Here is a 24157-nt window from a genome sequence, read left to right as displayed (position 1 = left end):
TGTAAAAAAATTATAATTTATAATACTTTTCATAAAATTTTAAAATATTTAATTTTTTTGATTTAAAATATCAAATTAATATGATCTAATTTAGCTTTAAATATTAATCAAATTGACTTCCGATAAGCGTAACATGACAAACAATTTCGAACGAAGAGATTATAATAATTTCTAGGGATACGTTAAGACTTAAATTCTTTTTTCCAGGAGTGTTCCTTCTAACTCTGAGCGAATAAAATTTCATATTAATATTAATAACTTTGAGTAGATTCGAAACATACATAAGATATAAGAATCACATAATGATATTTCGAAAGAAAATTTAAAATCATGTAAAAATTAACTTTGAAACTAAATAATCTCATATTATATATTAAAAATAATTCTTAAAGGCATTCAACCTAATAATTTGATATTAGAGCCCAAATTCAACACGATAAATATAATAATATGCGCGATAAAATGTAATGCTCGATTTTCGATTTTCAATTCAACAATTTATATACGTACGTACGCATTCTACAAAACATTACAATATTCATATAACAACACTTAGAAGTAATATTTCATTCTATTAAATATACATGATACAACAAGATACATAAAAAAAAATAAGTTCATTGAACAAAATTAAAAGGGTTCCATTTTATTTTATTTTCTATTAGGAATTATTTTGAATAATATAATCACCATCTACCTCTTGATCTTCCAAAGAAGTAACAAGCAATGGCTATTAAAATCAATACCAATATAGCCAAAGGCAATGATATCACTAGTACATGCATTTTTTTTTTTTAATTATATGATATATCCCTGCATTAACACAAAAATAATTTTTTCTAATTAATTCTAAATCAATTGTAAGGTAAGCTCAAAATTAATTTACATACCATAATAAAAATTAAGAAAATATGTACATACCTTGTCTAGTATCAAAACTACTTAGATTGAACTTTTTCTTCTCAAAAATCACATAAATAAAAAGGGAAAAATAAGAGTTTGAGAATTTTTTTTTTTTTTTAGTAAGACACAAAAGGAAAAAATGGAGAGTTCATATGATATAAGCAAATTAAAAGAATAAAAATAAAAATAACAAAATACCATAAAGTGACACGAAGTGGTTTCAACTTTCTACGTGTATGAGTTTAGACGAGGTTCCTTCCTTGTCATGTCATGACAATCGCGCTCTCGATATGAAATTTATTGACTCGATTAATTTAATTTCGATCGTATCGTACTTTCATAAATACAAATTCAAGAAAAAAGTGAAAATATAATATAGTGTTAACTTGAGTTCTATAATTAAAACCCAAATATAATAAATTTACTATATGATTTAAATAAATATATTTAAATTTGTATTCAGACTTCTAGCTTCATCGATTAATAGAAGATTTTGGAGTGAAATTTATTCAGCAACAACCCCTTGATCTTCCACACATGTAACAAACAATGGCTACAATCAATACCAATATAATCAAAGGCAATGAAATCACTATTACATACATCTTCTATATATTTCTCTTTAGCCCTCCTGCATTGACACAAAAAATAAATTTTATCAATAAATCAATTTAATTAGTTTCTTAATTTATTTATTATGTTTTAATTTAAGTGATTTTTCAATTTAACGAGAGTTAATTTAACTAACTGTTAAATCGTATCAAACTCATTGCTAGTATCAATCACCTTCATCATTAATGATTTTCACTATCGATTGTCACTATAGTTAATCATGTCGACTATCAATTATTATTAATTTTTATTATTTTACCATAAATATTGATCGATATAAAATAATCACCTCTATTATTGATTATGACTATTCAAACATCACCTTTGGTCCACATATGCACAATCATACACAATAATCACTCACCAAACATTATTAAGTTCTATCACAATTTATTTTTAAATATATTTTATCAAATATTTACTAATCATACGAATTCAAACAATCTTAATTATTTAGCGTTAAGTAAAAAAGGGAATTGAACGTAAAAAAAAAAAAAAGATTGTGACACAAAAGTGCATGAACCTTAATACATGAGGAAACAATAGAAATGGATTAATTGCTTATCTAATACTCAAATCAGATCAATAATCGATATTTAAATTTCATTGTATTAAAATGTAGTTAATTATTTCTTTTTATTCTTCTATTTTAGTTGAATTATACATGCTAAAGTACATAAAATTCGATAGAAATACGTACCTCTTTATCTACCAAAACTTGTAATTGATCTTTGTTGTCAATAAATCAAAGCTAAAACTCACATAAATAGAATGGGAAAAGAGAAGTTAAGCAAATGTTTAGAAACTTCGTAAGAAAGAAAAGATAAGTGGAGAGTGATATAATGCAATAGAAAGAAGAATGAAAAAGACACCAACTTTATTCTACGTGTGTGATGATAGACCACAATTCATTTAACTTTTTCTTTCGAAATAAAATTTATCGATTCGATTAATTAAATTTCAATAAAAAAATTTGACTCAATATCAACCACTAAATCACGGTCTATTGTGTTATTTATGAAATTTGAAATATAAGAGGGAATAATGTAGTACTATTTTTTCAAAATAGATTATTTATATATGTTTACAAAAAATTAATAATTAAATTTTTATTGAACCTATAACGATGACAATAATTTCAACTAAAGATAAGGATAAAGAGTTTTTTTATTGGAATATGGTTGTCCTCTTCTAGCCATTCACATTCATCCTTTTTGATCTTTATACTCCTTTTATTGCAATTAGGTCACAAATCTAAAAAAAAACAAAAAATTAATCACAAAAAGTTATTTACATATTTTGAGAACACAAAGTTTCTCATATTATGTCACAAAAAATTAATCACACAAAAGTTATTTACATATTTTGAGAACACAAAGTTTCTCATATTATGTCGAGAGAAGTATTATTCTCCTCTAACAACCAATAATGAGTTGCGATGGAATCACTAAGAATCTTTAGTTAAATAAAATGTGACGAGCTCAAACCCTAAGTAAGAAAAACACCTATTACGTAGCACTTTCCCCTCTTGCGCGATAAAGTGCAAACTACAACACAACACATACCCCGTGTAGTCCCACATAATGAGTTTGAAACGTTTAACTTACGCTTACCTCGGAACTAGAGGACCAAGTGGTTTCTTATGCCTACCTCAGAGCTTAGAGGACGAGGTGGTTTCTGATAGACCCTCGGATCAAGGAAAGTAGTAATATAACAACAACCTTTTGATATTAAAAGTAATTCAGAGGTAGAGGTTGTTTCCATTGGTTCAAGATGGCACTATGGAAACAAAAAGCAAGAAAACTGCATATCTTGTAATAACATCTTTTCCCGCCTTTTAGCCCGTTTCATTTCACCATTGCAGTTTTACAGTAACCTCGTTACAACATTTTATCCTATGTATACAGATTGAGGTACAAGGGATGGGGGTGAATAAGCTGCAAAGATTCAAAATACACATGAGGTGCAAGGGAGGTATAGTTGGGGAGGGGGGGATAATTCACAGAAACTAAGAACAAGTCTAACAATGGTGATCTCACCAGTCATTTGCTATGAACTGAGAAAAGAGCGTTACAAGACGAAAGGGGGTGATGAGGCAGACAGCGTTACTTTGCGCGGTCCGGCGACTCCAGCCACCTCCTGGTTTCCTACCGGCTTATTGGATAATCGACGTTTATAGCGCTTGAGGACGGATGCCAGGTTCTCTTTTCCTTTAGGAAAGGCTACATCCCCTGCTGCAGTGCCCGTTCGTCCCTTTCGACAGGAAATTGCTGTCTCCACGTCTTTGATCATCTCTAAGAGCATTGCTGCAGTCGTGCATTTTCCTCGACCCTGTTTTGCTTGTGGCGGCAAGTTTCCATTAGAAATTGGAGGGGGGCTTGCCTTTTGCTGGCGGCCAGCCGGAATTTGAAGACAAAAACAATGGCTCGTCGGAGAATGGGGCTTTGAAAATGCCAGATCTACTATGCCCTGAAGTTGGTAAATGATTCATCAGATGAATAATAAATCTCACACTACGGTTGACACATTGCCATTTCTTGAGCATCAAGACCAACTCAACTATTACTCTTTCCCGCTGTTCCGAGAAAGGAAAATTTCAAACAAATGACCCCTAGCTTACGGTTTTGTGGCGTCTTTGATGCTTTTAGCACTTGTTTAGCCACCTTAAAATGGAAGGACCAGGATAGTCACTACAATATCTTTTTTGGCACGCTACAAGGTCCAACAATGAATCTAACACAAATGCGGTTTATTTAAACCTTAAATGATGTGATATAAGCTTTAAAGAGGGTTTTCATGAAGGATTGTGTGGTAACACCAAAAAGCATGCTTCATTTCTCCAATGCTCAAAAAAAAATTATTGAAAGAAACATAGAACTTCAAGAATTCTGTGAATGAAGAAAAAGATAGATAGGATATGAGGCTTTACCTGAAGACGGTTGAGAACATAGGTATATTTGCCCCACAACTCTGGCCTACTTTCCATAAGTGAAAGCTCAAGAATTCTGTGAATGCACCACACACCGAAGCTTATAATCAGATCTACTTTCCAAACACAACCTTCTCCGCAGTGGGGAACTGACATCACCAAGAACTTGGTGTAATCCATCTCTTCAGGTTTTGGGGCAGAACCGGGTTTCCTGTTGGAAGAGAAGTGTGATTCACCAATGTTGGTCAATCTACTTATCTCCCTAGTTTCAGCTTCATAGAGAAATTTCTCTCTTGCAGCAATCCGACCTATAAGATCCTCATCAGCCCCATCATCTTGCCTAAATAACCACTCAGATCCTTCCAGTTTCAAAAGTTTCACAATACAACTTCTGAAAGACTGAAGCAGCTTAGCTTCCAAGTCAACCGTAGATGTACTCTCTTGAGCAGAGGAACTCAGCACAGTTCCATGATCGCCGCTACCAACATCTGGCTTACCAGCTACACCAAATTGCTCAAAAGGCTGTCTAGACCACAGGGATCCATTCCCTGAATTGGAGCTGTACTGCAAGGAGAATGCATCTCTGCAGACTTTAGGAGAATGTTCATACCTCTGAGGACCACCTGCCCTTAGTGAACCACTCATATAGGCTTGTTCGTATGTAGATCGACCACCAGATTGTCCGAATCCCATGGAATTGTACCATTGAGCTCTCGCATCTGACACTATAGAATCTTGGCGAGGAACATAGCGCCCTGAGATATCAGGCAAGCTGTAGTACTTCTTAGAGTTGGCTGAACCAGCCACGCTTTCAGCAGTTTCAGTAGAGCTATGGTCGACAGAAGTAGTGTTAGTGGGCTGCATCGAATTATTTCGGCCTACAGGGACATTTCCAAAACCAGGTGGTGCTCGACTACTGACTCCACTCTGAGGTTTTTGCCCCGAAACACGAGCCAATGGTTCTGCATAGTTTGACGTCAGTGATGATACAGAACGAGGAGATGGTGACTCCAGTTGCCCATTTAAATAATCAGATCCTCTTTCTTTCGCAAGTTGATTAAGGTAAGCAGTAATCTGATATCCATGCACAGTGGCAGGCTGCTGATCATAGCCAGCAGAAGTCGCTGGAATCCGCATACTAGAATAGCGCCTCTCCCCTGAGTCAAGCATGTTGCTGTTGGAACTTTGCACATATGCACCTACTAATTTCATATGGTTAGACCACATAGAAGATGTCGAAGATGGCTCCTTTGGGACTCTATAAGCAGAGTCCACAATGTTAGACGCAAATTGCTGCTTGGGAGAGTACACATGCGAGTTGATCAGAGGCTCTGGTATCCTTGCACTCCCCGATGGAATATACGCACTGCTTTCAACTTTTAATGATGCAGGGGCAGGTTTTGGATTCATCTTTGAATCCAGACCAAGTATTATATCCAGTTTCTTGGACTTCGCTTCTGCTGTTGCCATGCCATGGTAATCAAAAAGCTGCCCCCAAAACTCATTTAGAGCTTCTGTTAACTGCCTCCTAGCTGCACGACCAAGACCTGCTAATCTTGATAGACTTCCTGTACCACTCCCCGTGTCCTCTAGTTTTCCACTTAGACTTTTGTATGACCCCGGACCATCAGAAATAAAAGATTGAGCGTTCTCAGATACTCCTTTGATTGCCTCTTCAGGCTCTTCCCACGAATCTCCATCATCCCTGTCATTTGCCATGTCCCCTTCAATTCTGAGAGTCTTCTCTGCGACATCCACAGTTTCAGTATTGAAGACACTGGTATCCACTGATACAACACCAGAAACCTCATTACAAACACTTTTCACACTGGGACTTGCTCCTGCTGATACAGGTACCTCAGGATGAACGACAGCAGGAGCTGAAAATGTTGTTTCAGATTTGCTCTCATCAATAGTAGCCAACTGATGGACCTTTTCAAAATCCAAGAGAGATTCTGGCAAGAGTTGATCAGGATCTTTAGTTGATAAATCTGGATGGGTTACCAAGGATTTTTCCACATGAAATGCACCTTCTTGCTTTTGGGAGGATCCTTCTACTAGACCAAACATAGCATTAATCGCACCAAGTTGATTACACTCTGAATATGGCTCAGGCACATGCGTTTGCAGAAACGCCTGAGCATCGAACCTGGAACTTGCAGATTTCAGAGGAGTAACTGCTAACCACAGCATCAGACAAAGACATAAAGAGGCTGCGATGAGGAGAAAAACATATGGAGTAGACACACTACTCCCAATATTCCACTTCAAATTATTAACCCAATCACTATTTCCAAATATCATCTCTATGACAAATATAATCTTTAGGCCAAGTAAGCCAATAAATGTGCCAAGAGATAAGAACTCCATTAACTGAGAAATTTTGTGGATACCCATAATTGATCTGGAAGAAGCAACTCTGAACAGGGGTATGACAGAAGATGGAAGGACAAGAGCCACCACAACCTGTGTCAGTATAAGTAACTGATATAGGCCTTCAGCTCCTGAACTCCATACACAATAAAGAGCTGGGACAATGGAAATAACTCTGATCGTCACATGATGAAGCCAGCCTGGGATGTCCATTCCAAATAAGTCATGCACAACTGCTTGTCTACCAAGATCCCAAGTTAGTGGTGTAACTTGATTGGAAATAAATGTAACCAGCATTATGGTGAATGGTGCAACTGAGCTTCTGAAAACCTGTATCAATAATAAACGAAAAGTATTAATATCTCTGGTTCACAAAGGCCCAAGCTTAGACGGATCCATCTTTTGCTGTTTGAATCTAACCTGATCGAGCAATGACAATGTGTCCTGAAATGTCAGCAACAAAAGGCCAGTACTGTAAGACACATTCGCTGCTGAATTCATCGCGGCATAGTTGACCAGGAAAATGCCACTGAATATGAAAACAATGGCAAAAAAATGGTCCTGACACAGAGCTCCCCTGGAAAGCTCTGTTGATTCCTTACCTTGCTGCAGAAAAGAATTTATATAGAGGTAAAGACGAGATAGTCTAGTATTGATCACACCAACACAAGTAGCAACGAGTCGAAAAATCAAAATGCTGTGGATTAAAAGTTATTTCTAGGCTGTGATAATTGCTGAGACTAATGGAAACCATACAAATAATATGAAACAAGGAAATTTCTAAAAATCTGTCATTTCAATATCCAAAAAAAAATGCTTCAGAAACATGGAAATACTTGGGCTGCACAAAAAAACCACATCCACTGATAATGACAAAGACGCATCATTTTTTTCAAAAAGGATGTTGACACATCATTGATGATTTGAGCATGTCTGAACATATTTCACACTTCTAGACTGTTGGAATCATGCCTATGTACCCTTGCCCTGTGAATATTGGCTTACGGCTCTGGGATACACATATATATTATATAATACAGATAGACTCGGTGCAGATGAAAAGGCAAAGGCAACACAAGGTCATATTCAACATGCTCTTTAACCTTCTCACTTCCCCCTTAACCTTCTCACTTCCCCCACGCCCCACCCCCTTAAAAGGGGAAAAAGAGAGAAAACACTATTTTTGATGTAGTTTGGTTTCCTTTTTTCTGAAGAAATAAACTCATCCACCATAAAAATTATGATCCCTAGCATGAAAATCTTAACAACAATAGAGGCTTTAGAATCACGGATTGCTTCAACAGATTTTATCTCTTTTAAGAGTCAACCTAAGTAACTGTCCTGATCATGGTCAAGCCAACCTAAGTCCCAAGGATGAGCAGTAAGGTCAGGAATCATAACTGACAACCAAAAGACAGAAGCAAATACAGAATTCATGCGATCAACATCATGCATAACAAGTCATACATGCCAATATTGTTTATTAAGGGGCTAGTGTCTGCTAGTTTGTTGTGTGAAAGATTTATCAGGCCAACCTTTTTTTTTGATGAAGTTGTTTTATTACTGGCATCTAGAAGATGCAAAGAGTAAATAAGTAGATAAGCTAGCCCCATTACATAGTACAAGTTAAGACTTGGGAGCCAGCCACAACCAATAAATCTAGAGAGGACCTCACATGACTATGGATGGTCTAGACTTAAAGAGCTACAGAATCTAAGAAAGCAGTACAACTATTCACACATGACTGGTCGGAACAACAAAATAGACTGAACATACATTTATCCTTGAGTTATCAGGGACCAATCTAGCATACCAATAATTATCTTAACAATCAGTGCAGCGACAGACTGTTTTATAAGTTACAGACGTGCCTCCGTTCTGCATGCACAGATCAATATTTATGCATGCCCATGCACAAACACACACACACACATAAAGAGAGAGAGGGGAGAGAGAGGGAGAGGATACCTGTACAATAGAAGAATGGAGGTAAAAATTGTGAGGCATAATACTTGCTCCAAGAAGACTCATCAATGCAAATGCACTCTCTCCACTAAACTTATTCAGCACACCACCAATGGAGAATGGAGTTTCAGGTAGAGTTATAACCACTCCAAAAACATAAGAGAGCAGTACAGAGCTTGCCCAGCCAATACATAAGAATTTTGCACTGCCATTGTCCTAGACATAGTATTTTGAAATCATTATTATTTATGAGAGACTAGGACCATACGAAAAGAATCTGAGATAATTCAAGATGCCAATAACAGAAAGTCCACAAGGATAGTTAGTAGCAAGACTTACAAAGAGAGAAGCAAGCAGTGGAAACAAAATGGCACCGGTTGCAGTCAGGAAAACACAGCTAAACAGGTCAACTCCAAACACAACATTAAGCCCATGGGCAGTGCCCAAAACCTATCAGAATCAAGTAGTCGTAAGTTGATGAGCTATAAAACGTCATAATCTCGGAAGCCAGAGTGCACACAAAATGAAATAGTGAAACTACCATTGTGAGGTCCAAAGCAATCATCGAAACCTCAGCTTGAATTCCTAGGAATATGCATGTAACTTTGTCATATTCTTCACTGCAAATCTTTGACACCATCAAGGACAACAAAGTTATTATACATCATCAGTTAAACAAAAAACAAGATGTGCACAAGCTGGCCCAAACACCAGGTTAGCAAAAAAGGAAAAAAAACTGTCCTTGCTATGGGTATTCTAAATGAAACATACAAGAGCAGGAGAATCAACTTCGATTTACTAAGATTCATCACTACTTAGACACACAATCAAAAGTTAAATTCCAATGGAAGAACACTACCTGCGCAAGATCTCGGTCTGTAACCAAGGCTATACAAGCAGACAGATACTGGCACAGAATGGCAGCAAAATTGAACAAGAGTACTAGCATGACCAAATCAAACCCAAATCGGGCTCCTCCATCAACCATTGCAGCCCATTTCCCAGGATCAACATAGCCAACTGCAATCAACAGCATTGGCACAGAAGCAGAAAGTACTCGCTGAAGCATGCTGGGCTGCCTATATTCTCTAGTCAGAGTTTCAGACTCCATTATTTGATTTAAATGGTTAGCAAGCCCAGAGATCGCAGTAAACTAGCACTACAGCATCACTTAGCAACCCATTTGACATGAACAAGCTCACAATCCAACCAGTGAAGTTCCAAGTTCCGACCACACAGCTTTTCTATGTAGCAGCTGCAGCTCCAACTGTAGACTGTAGCTCAATGTAGCACGGTTAGAACAGGATACCAAAACCCCTCGTTATCTCTGGAGAATTTTGAGCAAGTTTGCACCCAAAAGCAATGGACATGAAGAACTTGACAAAAGCAATTTATTAAGAGTCTTTTCAAGCTGCTAAAATCAACCAACTTCGAACAATAACTTTGAGAAGTGCGCCTTATAAAGATGGAAGTCTTTTCGAGTTGCTAAATCCACCAACTCCAACCAAATACACCGCATTAACACCTTTGCATCCGTCAATAATCCGATTGCCGATTCTGATTTCTGAATTGAGTTAAATACCAAAACTTCAGTCAAGTATTCAAATTGTAGTTACAGAAAAAACTAGGTAACCATGACTATCAAACACTTAAAACAGCTGGAGAAAGCATTATATCCAAACTAAAACTATATACATGTTAATTCCAGTTAAAAGACAAAAATGCTGAAGTTGATAAACTACCCAACAGAAAAAAATTGGATCTTTCACGACCTAACATACATCACAGTGTCCTGTAGCGCGAGAAACATGGAACACAAAAATTTGGCAAACCTTCACTGAGATCACAATTCACAAACCAATCCAGCATTATTCATATATTTCAAAATTAGTCAACTTGCCCAAAAAAAATAATTAAAACACTCAGTAAACTCCATGTTACAGCCTGGCATCTAAAACTAAACATGATTGCTTTAACAAAAATCTCCTGCATTTTGAAACAAAAAAAAAACATCAACTTGACTTCAAAAGCAATACCACTTTTCAAAAAGAAAAGAAGAGAACTGCAAATGAAACACCTTCTCCTCCTCAACCATCCAGATCTTTATTACACAAAACTACAAAACCCCATCAAATTTATATAAAAGAAGATCAAATCTTTTTCCAACCCAAAAACCAAAACCCCATAAATAACACTTCTCCAACCTTTTTAACACAACCCAATACAACAAATCAAAACAATCAGCAAAAAACTCAATACCCACTTCATCGGATCTGATACAAACATATCCTATAAAGACCAAATTTTTATTTCAAGATTCCAAAACATATAATCCTTATACCTATATCTAAACATACCCATAACAGTAAAATTAAAAAAAAATGATAAAATTTACCCAAGTGGGTGTGTAGACCATTAGGGTTTTCCATTTCTTTTTTATACCTTCTTCAAATAGTTTTCCTTCCTTTTCTGGATGGGTTTTCTTCAGTCTTCTTCTCTATAAATTTCAGTGCTCAGAGTTCAGATCAGAAGCTTTTAAGGAAGCTCTAATATCTATATATACTACTAAGAGATAAAGAGAGGAACCTGTACATAATACATATCCTAGAGAGATGGAGAGTTATGGTGTGTGAGCTGTGACTACTGTAGAGAGAGAAACTATATATATATACATATATATTACTGTATTTATATATATATTATGGGGAAAAGGGGGTCATGTAAGGGGGTGGGTAGGGTCTTAAAGCTATCTTGGAGAGAGAGAGAAAAAGTTGAGAGTTTCACTTCACTAATGTGAGTCCAAAAGCTATGAAGGAGAAAAGTGAACTAAAAAGATAGTTTTTTAATCGGTTTTTTTCTCCATTATATTCAGCATAGATACATACGTAAATAAAATACAGTATATTAAGGTGTTTTGAGAGAATTATGTCGAAGAAATTCGGTAAAAGTTGTTTTATTACTATATTTTTCATTTGTATTTTTTCGTTCAGTTTTACCTGCCAAGTTCAGAATTTCGCGCGCTAGTTAGTTGGGTTTTTGGTTTTATTGTCGTATCTCTCGTTTTATTACTATATTTCTCGTTTGTATCCTTTTCGTTCAGTTTTACCTGCCAAGTTCAGAATTTCGCGCGCTAGTTAGTTGGGTTTTTTGTTTTATTGTGGTATCTCTCGTTTTATTGCTATATTTCTCGTTTGTATCTTTTTCGTTCAGTTTTAACTGTCAAGTTTAGAATTTCGCGCATTAGTTAGTTGGGTTTTTTTGTTTTATTATCTATCTCTGGTTTTTAACCTTTTTCATTTACTTTTATTTGTTAAGTTTAAGATTTTGTGTATTCACTAAAAAATAATAATTAATGTAAATAGTTATTATAACATCCATATTGATTGATATTTATTTTTAGGTTTTGAAAAATACTTTCTTGGAGAGCAAATTATTAATGTTAATTGTAAAATATTAAAGTATATATTATTTTATAATCAAGCAACTATGGTAAAACCTCACTAAATTAATATAGATAGGATATTATTTTGTAGATGTATTATTTAATTGATAATTAATATTTATTAATTTAAAGAGTGTTTAGTACTTTGAGATTATTATTTTGGTGAGGTTTAGTATTGATTAATACAACATATTATATTATATAAAATACACTCTGATAGTATCAAAGAGTAACTGAATAGTATTTTAATTAAAAAATTGTTTCTTCCTCCCCGATAACATCAAAGTATGATACACTTAGGTGGTATTAATAAGTAATTGAATAGTGTTTTTCATTGAGGTTTGCTTTAGTCCTTTGATGAGGTTACTGAATCATTCATGATACCATTACGGTACATCTACATAATGTCGTGGTATCATTAATGTATGTTTCAATTCTTTAATATTTTTAATTTAAAAATTATAAAAATATATTTTTCTAATGACATAGAGTTTAATATATAAGATTGTGACTTTAATAAATCTCTCTTTAACTATTTCTTATTTATTTATTAAAAAAAAGAGTCCAATACCTTATAATACCAATAGGGGTATCAATATAAATATATCGATAGAGGATTACATTCAATCATATATGTTACAGATATCATATCAATATATCGATGGAGTATCACAAATAATATATTCTCTACTAATTTGAAGTTTAATAAATAAAATTGTGACTTTAATAGCTATCTTTTAATTGCTTCTTATTTCTTTCTTAAAAGAAGAGTTCAATCATATATCACACAAGTAGGGTATCAATATGCCGTAAGAGTATCACAAAGAGTTAAGCTCAGTCCTATCTGATACTGATATGGTATCAATAAACCGATAAAGTATTAGAAGGAATATATTTTCTTCTAATTTAAAGTTCAATAAATAACATAGTGACTTTAATAATTTTTTCGTAATTGTTTCTTATTTATTTCATAAAAAAAGAGTTCAATCGTATATAATATCATCATGTATCAATATACGACGAAGTATCACAAAGGATTAAGCTCAATATTATATAATATCGACATGGTATCACTATACCGATGAAGTACCACATATGATTGATTCATAGTAGTGATGTAGACATCATGCCTGGAATAAATAAAATAAAAAATAAAAATAGAATAAGCAGTTAAATAGTTTGGATCATGAGTCGAGAAAAAGAAATAAACAAGTAAATAGTTTAGGTCACGAGTTTATAAAGATATATAATTTGGATTAAGTCCAATTTAAATAAATCATTTCACGATTTTATCTATTTTCATAATTTTTCCATTGAATAAAGTCTTCTAGCTTGTGGGCCAAATAGTAAAATTTAGAAAATATATATATATATATATATATATATATATATTAAAAAAAAAAGACAGAATATTCTATTAGGAGTAATATGAGGTGCCCAAACTCAAAGTTTTACTTATAATGGAAAAATAATATCAAAAAAGGAAAATATTTTATTGTGAGATAACAACTAAGTTAGATTATATTCCTAGTTATCCAATTATTTTATTACTCTTTAACTATTTAATCTTTTTATTAATATTTCTATACAATTCAAGTTCAAACAAAATTTGTTAATAACAAGTGAGCATTTAGCAATAATGTCAAAATTCTTATTCAATTTTGGGAAAGTTTTATTTGCGATAAAATTATTTCTCTATAAAATTGTATTCAAGATATTTTCGTAGAATAATAAAAATTTTCAGTTGAAGTCAGACAATAAATTTTTTACTTAAAATTTAAATTTAAACTAAAAATCACATAATTTATATCAATAACATCGTTGAATCAATAAAAAGACATCATATACAATTTAGATATATTGAAGGTCTTAAACCACCACATTAACACAAAAAATTCCTATACAATGAGAATTATTATTTGTGAAAGTTATGGATAATTAGTACTATAAGTAGATATTTAATATTATTTTATTTGAGAATTTGTGAATTGATTAGCAACCATATTATATAGTCTTGTAAGTTTTATGTTGGTATTTTTTATATTAAAATTTAAAATAATAGAATATTAGAAGTAATGAAAGATGACCAACAAAGTTTGCTAATAATGGATAGAATAATATAAAAAAAAAATCATCAAATTTAGCTAAAGGACTATGTTATAATTTGTTTTCTGAAAAAAAAAATGCTTGTTTATTTTTTTAGATATAACTTATCTACATTAATAATTATCTATCTCATTCTTATTTAGATTTTACGTATTCCTTCTTTATATTTATAACGAATGATTTTTTTTTATTTGTTTCTCTCCACGTGCCAGTTATCTAATTTTAATTCAGTTATTTTCAAATTTGGAATAAATAATATTACTCTTGAATAGTCTCATAAATACAAAATATTTTTTATATCTATTATTATTAGTTTTTATTTATTATACGGAGAAAAGTCAAAAAGACTCTTATTTATTGAATTGGTATAAAACTATTTTTCATCAATTTTTCGATATTTAAATACGCTCGACATTAACCTGACTTAAAGAAACCCTCTATATAGATCTTTGACTCATATTTGTCCTTATTTTTAACAACTCTCCTTAAAGTAAAAATATTATATATTTATTTATTATTTTACCTAATCTGATTGGTTCAAATTTTAAATCTTCTAAAATAAATAATAAAAATTACATACGATTCATGTTTTGATCCGATAATCATGAAAATAATATTTTTAAAAAAAATATTATTTTCATAATATCTTCCTATTAGCCTATTTTAAATCAATTCCAAATTTATCATAATCCAATTCATAACTGAGGATTTAACTAAATTTACATTCTCCCTTTCTGGTTGTGAATCTAAAATAAGGTTATTATTTTTTAATAATATCAAATTTTCTATCAATTAATCAATTGTCTTGTTTTATTCTTAATTACGATATTAAAGATTCAAATTTGAAATAAACTCGCTTATTCACGTTCTTTTAATTTGTATTATTTTATATGGTGTGCGGGGCATAGAAAAAAGTTATTTTTATTCTATTATTTTGAATTTTGGTTATACTCAAAAGAAAAATCATAGTATACATACATAGTTGCTTAATTAAATTATCTAAATGACCTAGTTATTATAAGTGAATATTGTCATTAGAAATAAGGTATTTTTGAATCGAAAGGTTAACATCTGGGTATCGCGCGGCATAAAGGTGATCAAAGAGTAGTTTTGTACCAAATCAAATAGTTAAGAGGCATATAATGACCCAAAATGGGTGTGATATCACTTGTCTTTTCGCCCAAGACAAGTCAGCCCCAAACCAATGAAACGAAAGAAATGCGGAAAGTAAACAAGAGCAAGATCAGAAGCGGAAAACTTATACATTTTATGATAACCTCAAAATTTGATTATTACGTGTACTTGCTTTTGCGAGCCGACTTTGCTAAAAGTGAAAATCCAAAAGTAAAGGCCCTTCGCAAACGTAAGGACTGCAGAACCAAAAACATCACTCAACACAAAAATCAAAGACCTTGTGATTTGTTTGGAATCTCGTACACACAAATCAAACATGCACTTTGACTTTACTTGGCATTCCTGACTTAATGAACCCATCGAAATACGAATTTGAGGTCTCCTCGAATGACATATGTGAAAGTCACAAAAAATGAACATAACGTCTAAAAGGTCAAAACAAGCTCAAGGCCTTTGTTAAATCAATCAAGACCTCACGCAGGCCTAAAATCATCCCCCGAATTCAGTGGAACTCTTGAAATTCTGATCCGAGCATTTGAACCCCGAATGTTGACCAAATTCAATCAAAAGCTAAAATTTCACTAATTTCCAAACTTAGGACCTCAAATCTTCAAAAAGACTCGGAATCTGAAATCGATAACTCTCGCAGGCCAAATTCCACATTGTGAAATTGATGAAATAACTTTAATCTTTCAAATTCAAAACTTGCAAAAATTTACAACTTTTTACTCAAAGTTCGTCTCAACTTCCACAACTCAAATAAAAATAACCTAGAATCAAGATCGAGAAGAATAAATAGTAATTTTATAAAAATAATCATAAATAACCAACCGAATCATTACATTTTAGGCCTTTGGCTGAATATTGAATTCTATGTGTATGATAAGGAGTGGAATGTATAATTGATCTACATGGTAACTTTTTGTTGTAAATAATACATATAATTTTGTCATACATATAATTTTAGTGACAGAAATGGAGAAAAATCTTATTTCGTTTTGGATATTAAATATTTGTATTTGATGAATGAAATTATTTTTTTTTCCAAAGAATGTAAGTACTCTTTAATTCTTAGTTAGAGATTTTGAATTTGAGCCCTTTTGAATACGAAGTTTTTTTTTCCGAAAGCATATTTACTTTTAATGTGTAACATTAAATTTTCTACTTTAAATTTAATCATATTCTAATATAGATATTGTTTGTCAATATCATGAATAAGAAAATTTAATTCGGTAATGATAAAACATATGTATAAATTTGAAAAAATATTCCAAAAAGACAAATATTTTCACTTCCTTCCTTTTCTCCTGCATTTTTTCTGATTTTTTTTTTTATTGCGTAAAGAGTTTGATGATAAAAAAATTAAAATTAATGGTATTGATCTTTTTTCGTATATTTTTTTTAAAAAAGTTTCAACCCCCAACCAAAACAAATTCTCTGCCACTACAATACATGTACTTTTTAAAGAATATTTATCAAATTTTTTTTTCTACAACTCAATACTTTTGTGAGTAATAAAAACTCATATATAAAATTGTATTGAAAAGGTTTTTTTTTATAATCCTTTTGTTTTTCTTTTTCCTTTTTTAAGTTATGACAGATGAAAAAGTTTGATCCAACAAGTTACACGACCAAAAAAGTAAAATATTATAATAGTGAAAAATAAAAGTTTAGTTTTAATTATCATAGTATTTGTCCAATAAGGAATTAAATTAATATAATTCGTTACACTTTACCACGTAGTTTCCTTATTTTAATACCAACATATAAAATTTGTAGTGTTTGATCGGTGGTATAAGAAAAAAGAGATAATGACTAAAAACACTTTTGAATTATTATTATTTTTCTAACTTTTCAATTTAAATTATCATCAATTACTAATCAAAATATGATTTACAATTAATAAATCAATTATCGCGTAGATAATTATATGGATAAATTTGTATCACACTCCTTTTAATAATTATATTCAAATATTTGATGTAGTCCTATTTGAGGTGTATTTTGATAAATAATCATGATATATATATAGAGAGAGAGAAAGACTTTAAATGATACATGTATTATGTTAAATATGCCTCGTATGATTTTATGTGCGACATGATGTGAAATAATAATAATACATGTATTAATTATGTGAATATTACGCTGAAGCGTAACCTTGATGTAACTGGTAATGTTATTGTCGTGTGATTGAGAGGTCATGAGTTCAATTCATAAAAATAACATAATAAAGTTGCTTACAATAGACTTTTGTAATCCGACCATTCTCTGAATCTCGCGCATAGCGAAGGATTAATGTACTAAACTGCCCTATTTACCTTTGATAATCTCAGTCATTATTGATCACAAACAATTACATTTCTCATTATTCCTTGCATAAACAAATTTTACATTATAATCCCTCCCTAATTAACTGATATATGGACGAAAACAACCCTTTAGATTTTGATGTATTAAAATCTTTAAAGTTCTTTATTATACTTTTACCACAAAGTCTCCAATTTGTGAAAAAAGAGAGCAAAAACAAAAAAATTGTGTACAAATCTATGTTAGTGTTTGATACTTATTTTAAAATTCGACTTATTAAAATTTACATCAAAAAGCTTCGTTTAACAAATACTTCCCAATTATTAAAAAGAATTTCATTCTTAGGATACGAATCGATAATCTATCATCAAAATATGAAATGTACATACCATTACATCATATATATCCTTTGGGTGATCCTCAATATCTTCTCCGTACGTTATAACATTATTAAACTTTAAACTCTCTTTTCACAAAATTGATTTGTTTTTGATAATTATTTATTGTCTTGGTGACTATTAAAGTTGACTTACATTAGATATTTTTGAAGAAAGTCAACTTGTTTATTTTGTTATTTACTTGAATAAAACTAAAAAGAAAAAAAAATCAAATATTTGATATTTTAACAATCATTGACCCTATCAAAGGGTGGAGTAGGAAGAACATTTCCAAATGCATGGGGAAATGTTAACTAATTAAATTAAAATGAAATAATAAATTCATAAAAAAAGAGGGGAAAAAATTAATTAATTTATTATTTATCCCCACTTTTTTTTTAAATCTATTAGGCACATGCCACAATTGGCTTTTCATTACATCCAAACAGCAATTGAATATAATATAATGTATTATTAACATTATTAAGCCACAAAATAGTATATAAATTATAACACCCAAATTAAGGACTAGTTAAGTGTACCAGCCAAATGAATAAGATCATAACTCTATGTTCATTGAATCTTTTAGGGAACAAATCCTATACAAAACTCAGAAAAATCTGATTCTATAACTTAAAGATGTTTCCTTGAAAATACATAAAATTAAGTAGTATAAAAATATTGACCGTTATGGTCGTCGATAAATTAAAATTAAAGATTAAATCTTGAAAATAAGATCAATCATCTTTAATAGCTAGAAAGTGTTAATCAGTTAAATCGCGATTTTGTTGCATCAGTTCAAAATAGTCTATATCAATGAAATATACAGAACTAACTAGTATAATAGTATTGATTGTTGTGGTGGTCGATTAAAATTAGAGATCAGATCTTGAAAATAGGACATGAAAACAGGATAATCGTTTTTAAATAGCTAGAAAGTATCTATCAGCTAAATCGCGACTTTCAAGCATCAGGTCAAAATATTTTATACCAAATACTCAATGAAAATCAATATAGCTACGTACTCTTAATCTATCCATTATCAATATCGTTAATAAGGGAAGTGTTGATCAAATGTTTTAATGAGATCAAAACTACACTTGAATCGAGTTAGATGAGCATAGGATCCTCTTAATTATCAACAACACATATTTTCTAAAACGAGACTTTTCGATACAAATATAAAATAATCGAATCGTCCACCCCTTTGGGCAGTTAACAATACCGTTAATTAATCTGACCAAACATGATAGCCCCAAGAATCTAGTTTTCTGTTTGTTTTTATAATTAATTTTTTTTACAAAAAATAAATAAATAAATTACATTATACTGGATTGAGATTTTTGGGGTTTCGAGCAAATTTTCTCTAGTGAATATTGAATAGTTTTGTTTCATTTTAAGATTGGTTGATTCATCGTTCATTGCATGTAAACCTATAAATATATATTAAAATATATTCAAAATCTGGTCCCTGTGTTTAATTTATTAATTAAGCTAATAATATTAATATATACATGTTTTGATTAATTTTATAATTAATGTAGAAATGTTGTGACTTAGGGGACACTCATTATTTGTAATTGTTAAATGTACAATGAATTTTCCATTCCTCTTTATTGTACTTCATTTTAATCTAATAAAGTTCATGAAAAAAAAATAAAAATATATATATATATATATATATTTATAAATTTTAATCAATATAACCATTGTATTATTTGTGTATAAATTAATTTATATACTTATTTTATGAATTTTAATCAACATTTTATTGTATTTTGGGTTGGGATATTTAAGGTGTTGGGGTGGGTGGGTTACACATGTTAATATAATTTGTATTATTTTAATTAATAAGATCTTAACTATTCGTTGTTAAAAGAAGATTTTAATTAACTTATGATGATTATAATAAAAACTAGAATTATGCCTCAATTGCAAATAATTTACTATATAAGGACATTTAAGATTAATATAATATTATGTAACAAATAGATGTTGACTTAATTATTTAGGTATCTTCATTTAATTTTTGTGCTTATCCAACGTAACATATAGCCTATAGGTGATAATATTAACATTAATTAGGTGTTTTCAATAGAAAGGGACATTTGTTCTAATCCTATTATCAAATTGATCAATTTTTTAATAATATTTTCACATTACACTCACTGCATAGAAATTATAAAATACAAATACTCTCTTCGTTCTTATTTACTTGTCGAATATTTCTTAATTTGATTTCAATGGAAAAAGATTTGTTTTTCTTCCTATTATATCCTTAATTTATTAACATTGAGTTACACTATGTTTGGATCATTGTTATCTATTGTATTGTATTGTATCGTTACTATTCCTATAATGTTTGTTTTGATTGTTATTTAAAATGTATTGTACTATATTGTTAAATTTCGTTGTTTCTTAACAATGAAAACTCTTATTTTATGGAACAACCAATTTGGTGTGTTTCCATTGTTGCTTAATTCCTTTTTTCAGTTATATCTTTATATAATATTTCAAAATACTAATTTTCCCTTTACCTTAATTATTTAAATCTAGTCAAACCTCCTACCCTAGGATAATTAAGGATATTTTTTGTAAATTTATAAATTACAATACAGTACAATACAATCAAAACAAACAAGTTATTAAATAACAACAATAATTACAGTCTAGTCAAACATTGTATATACTACAATACAGTACAATAGAGTGCAATACAATACAATACATTATGAAACAATGGGTAACAATGATCCAAACAAAGTGTTAATGTCTTTCATAAATACAGTGATAAATATGTTTAACACTTTATCAATTAATAGGGGTAAAAGGATAAATTCACTATACCAATTATTATTTTCTTAATAGATATGTCAAATATTTGACTAGTAAAATGAGACCGAGGGACTAGAAACTACCAAAATATAATGGAATTGTTACTATATGTACGTACACTATAATTTTTTTTTATCTTTGTGGAGTGGAGAATATTTCTGATAAACTTTATGCTCAAAATTTTATTTTTTAAGATAAAGTGGTTTGGAAGAGATGTAATAGTAAAAACTATGAAAAAAAAAGAGAAAAGAGTCGACGACACAAATAATTAAAGATAATCAAAGTTAATGAAATAATAATAGTAATAGAATCTTATCCATATTTGACAATGTTGATTAACGCCAATATTTTGCCTATAAAGTCCACTAGGGGATAGAGTGTCCTGGCAGTGGATTCATGGTCGAACATAGTGTTTATTAGGTGGCTTGATAAATAAATAAAACCGTGCTTTTACTATCAGTTATAACATTTGACATAGTAATAATCATTTGATCATAATAAGTGATATAAGAGTTGAAGTCATAACTCCGATTATCAAAAATAACATGTTGCATGAGGTTGATATTGAAAGATAAATTGTTGAGTAATGCCAACATCTTTGCCTATGAAAAGGTCCACGAGGAATTTCGGAAGATACGTTCTTTTAGGGTGGAAGATGAAGTGGGCCGTTGGTTAGCCCAGATAGCTCTGCAAATTATTGAGGCCCAAGAGTGAACTTTGATGACAAGCCCACTAATTTATGGCCAAGATTGAACTATCTTGTATACATCAATAGTGTATACATTCGATATGAAGTTATGATTGTAAAACAACGTTTGGATACGTGATTTGGGATTTCAAATCATGATTTTATTTTTTTAAAAAAGTAAAATTTGATTTGAAATTTTGTAAGAAAAAGACCACCATTTTGAAATTTTTGCAAGAAAGACTTGTGCTCGGTGTAAAGAGATAGTTCGTACTCATGTGAAAAGAATATATCAAAGAATCACTAGTTACTACTGTTGTTAACTGGTTAATTATTACAAAATTATTATATCTGGAATTTTAATTTGTTGTCCCTATGTTTATTTACAAAATGAACATGGAGATATATGATTAACCAATACAACGCCTTGCGATACTTCAACATCGTTTATTATAAATTATGTTTTTTTTCATTTGGTAAGATTGTAAAGTATGTAGAATTTTTTCACAGTTTTCGCAACTTGTAAAATTTGTCATGTTTGTGAAAAAAAATAAAAATTAAAAAAAAGTTACTTTAATTTTAGATAAAAAAACGATTACGTTATTTTTAACAATTTCTCAAAATTTGCTAAAATTTTAGTACTTTGAAAAGACAATTGTATTTTATTGATTTTAATCCGATGTCCAATATCTGTATTAAAGCTCGATTAATTTAAATTTGTATCATGTAAAATTTATTCTGATAACACTCCCTATTAAAATACTTTCAACAACCTAAAATTTAAAATTAAAATTTCTAATTAAAAGAGAAAAGGACATTGTTTTACTGTTGGCCCATTTTTTCTACTTGTTTTTTTTCAAATCCAATTTCCTTAAATTATTATACAAAAAGAAGACGTGTCTTGTTTTAAGACATGCCAATTTCTTCAAAGAGAAAAATATATTCAAATTAAAATTATGTAATAACAAGAATAATAAGCAAGCTTATGAAATATTCCAAAAATATGATTAATTGATTTAACTCTTTGAGATTTTAGGTTCGAATATAACTTATAATATGGAATAATAAAAGAAAAAATTACATAAATTAGTACATTTTAATAAATAATTACTGATTTTAGCAATATTTTTTATTTATTACCATTTATAACAATGCTATGTCAAATCTACAATATGAATTAAAAGTGAATTATGTATGCAATATATATTAATTATAATTGTTTTTGAAATATATTATGTTTGTTTGGTAAAAATTTGATATATTGTATTATAAGTGTATTAAAATGTGCGATAAATGTATTATCCATTATTAAAATTTGTATTATATATGAATAATAAATTGTTATTTGTAATATGTATTAAACTTGTATTAAAAATGAATTAAAAGTGATCAAGTGAAAAAAAAAAATTATTGCTATAAATGGTAAATATTTTTTTATTTTAGTATATTTATATAAGTTTCCCATAATAAAATAAATTATTTGATCTAAATTAATTTAAGATATTTTTTAATTTAAGTATAGGTTATAATTTTATACAAATAAATATAATTTATTAAATATATTTTTTTCGATGTACAATATAAATATAATTAACTCGAATATCTCAAATATTTTATAAGATAGGCTAACCACTTGCCTTAATAAGATTACCAACTCTGATAGATGAAATTATAAATTAGGTAAACTTTCTAGATAAAATATCCTAGAGGAAACTTAATCAACTTAACTATCCTCCTAATTTTCTTTGATTATCCATTAAGTAATAACTAAGTATTAATAATTTAATACTACCACGGTCTTTAATATTATTTTTGAAGACTCCCTTAATTCGGATTTACGTAAAAAAAGATTTTGCTTTAAGAATAAATTGTGTTTATCAGTAAAAATTTTATATTTAAGACTCGAATTTATATTTATGATTGAAATGATAGAATTATTTTATTATAATTATTAGACGTATATAAAATTAAATCGAACAAAAAAAAATTTAATTAATGATTTGGTTTGATATTGAAAAGAAAATATGACTATATTTAGGTTGGTTTGATTTTAACTAAAAATAGTTAAATCGATATCAAACCAACGCGATATTATATAATTCTTAAAATTATTTTATACGTAACTTACTTTGATATAATTCTAAATATTTCGTATATTTTTTCATATTTTTTTTAGTCTTTTATTATTTTTAATTTGAGAATTAGAATTTTCAAAGGTTCAAATCACATCGAATCAATACTAATGCCTATAAAAATGATTAATTAAGTCAACATTAAGAAAACTAATAATGTTTAAATATTTGTTTTTTAATATTACATTGGTTAGACACTCAAATTATTTTAGCATGATTATACTAATTTTTTTATGAGTTATTAATTTACAATATCTATTTTATGCGATTTTTTTTTTATATCACCCATCTCATATTTTAATAGAACTAATGAAATATTTAAAGCAAAAATTTTAAAAAATCCAAAAAATCCAA

General features: G+C 30.0%; 1 protein-coding gene and 2 long non-coding RNA genes across 5 annotated transcripts; all 3 read right to left on the bottom strand.

The window, feature by feature from the left end:
- Positions 1-543: 543 nt before the first annotated feature.
- Positions 544-1031, bottom strand: LOC138338111 (uncharacterized). Its single transcript, XR_011211437.1, has 2 exons — positions 922-1031; positions 544-813 (listed from the first exon to the last, which is right to left on the bottom strand). It is a non-coding gene; the product is annotated as an uncharacterized lncRNA (long non-coding RNA).
- A 222-nt stretch (positions 1032-1253) lies between these two features.
- Positions 1254-2563, bottom strand: LOC138338110 (uncharacterized). The gene is made up of 2 exons (XR_011211436.1): positions 2216-2563; positions 1254-1534 (listed from the first exon to the last, which is right to left on the bottom strand). It is a non-coding gene; the product is annotated as an uncharacterized lncRNA (long non-coding RNA).
- A 764-nt stretch (positions 2564-3327) lies between these two features.
- EIN2 (ethylene-insensitive protein 2) lies at positions 3328-11592 on the bottom strand. 3 transcript variants are annotated; one of them, XM_010327408.4, is made up of 8 exons: positions 11225-11592; positions 9642-10346; positions 9324-9410; positions 9122-9232; positions 8786-8998; positions 7238-7423; positions 4445-7147; positions 3328-3984 (listed from the first exon to the last, which is right to left on the bottom strand). In XM_010327408.4, exons 2-8 carry the CDS (start codon positions 9891-9893, stop codon positions 3586-3588), a joined length of 3951 nt encoding a protein of 1316 aa, XP_010325710.2. In that variant the 5' UTR covers positions 9894-10346; positions 11225-11592; the 3' UTR covers positions 3328-3585.
- Between the last annotated feature and the right edge of the window lie 12565 nt (positions 11593-24157).

Source organism: Solanum lycopersicum, chromosome 9 (genome assembly GCF_036512215.1).
Source record: "Solanum lycopersicum chromosome 9, SLM_r2.1".
Lineage (NCBI taxonomy): Eukaryota > Viridiplantae > Streptophyta > Magnoliopsida > Solanales > Solanaceae > Solanum > Solanum lycopersicum.
Note: the sequence above shows the minus strand (reverse complement) of the source record. Positions and strands in the feature narration are given on the sequence as shown.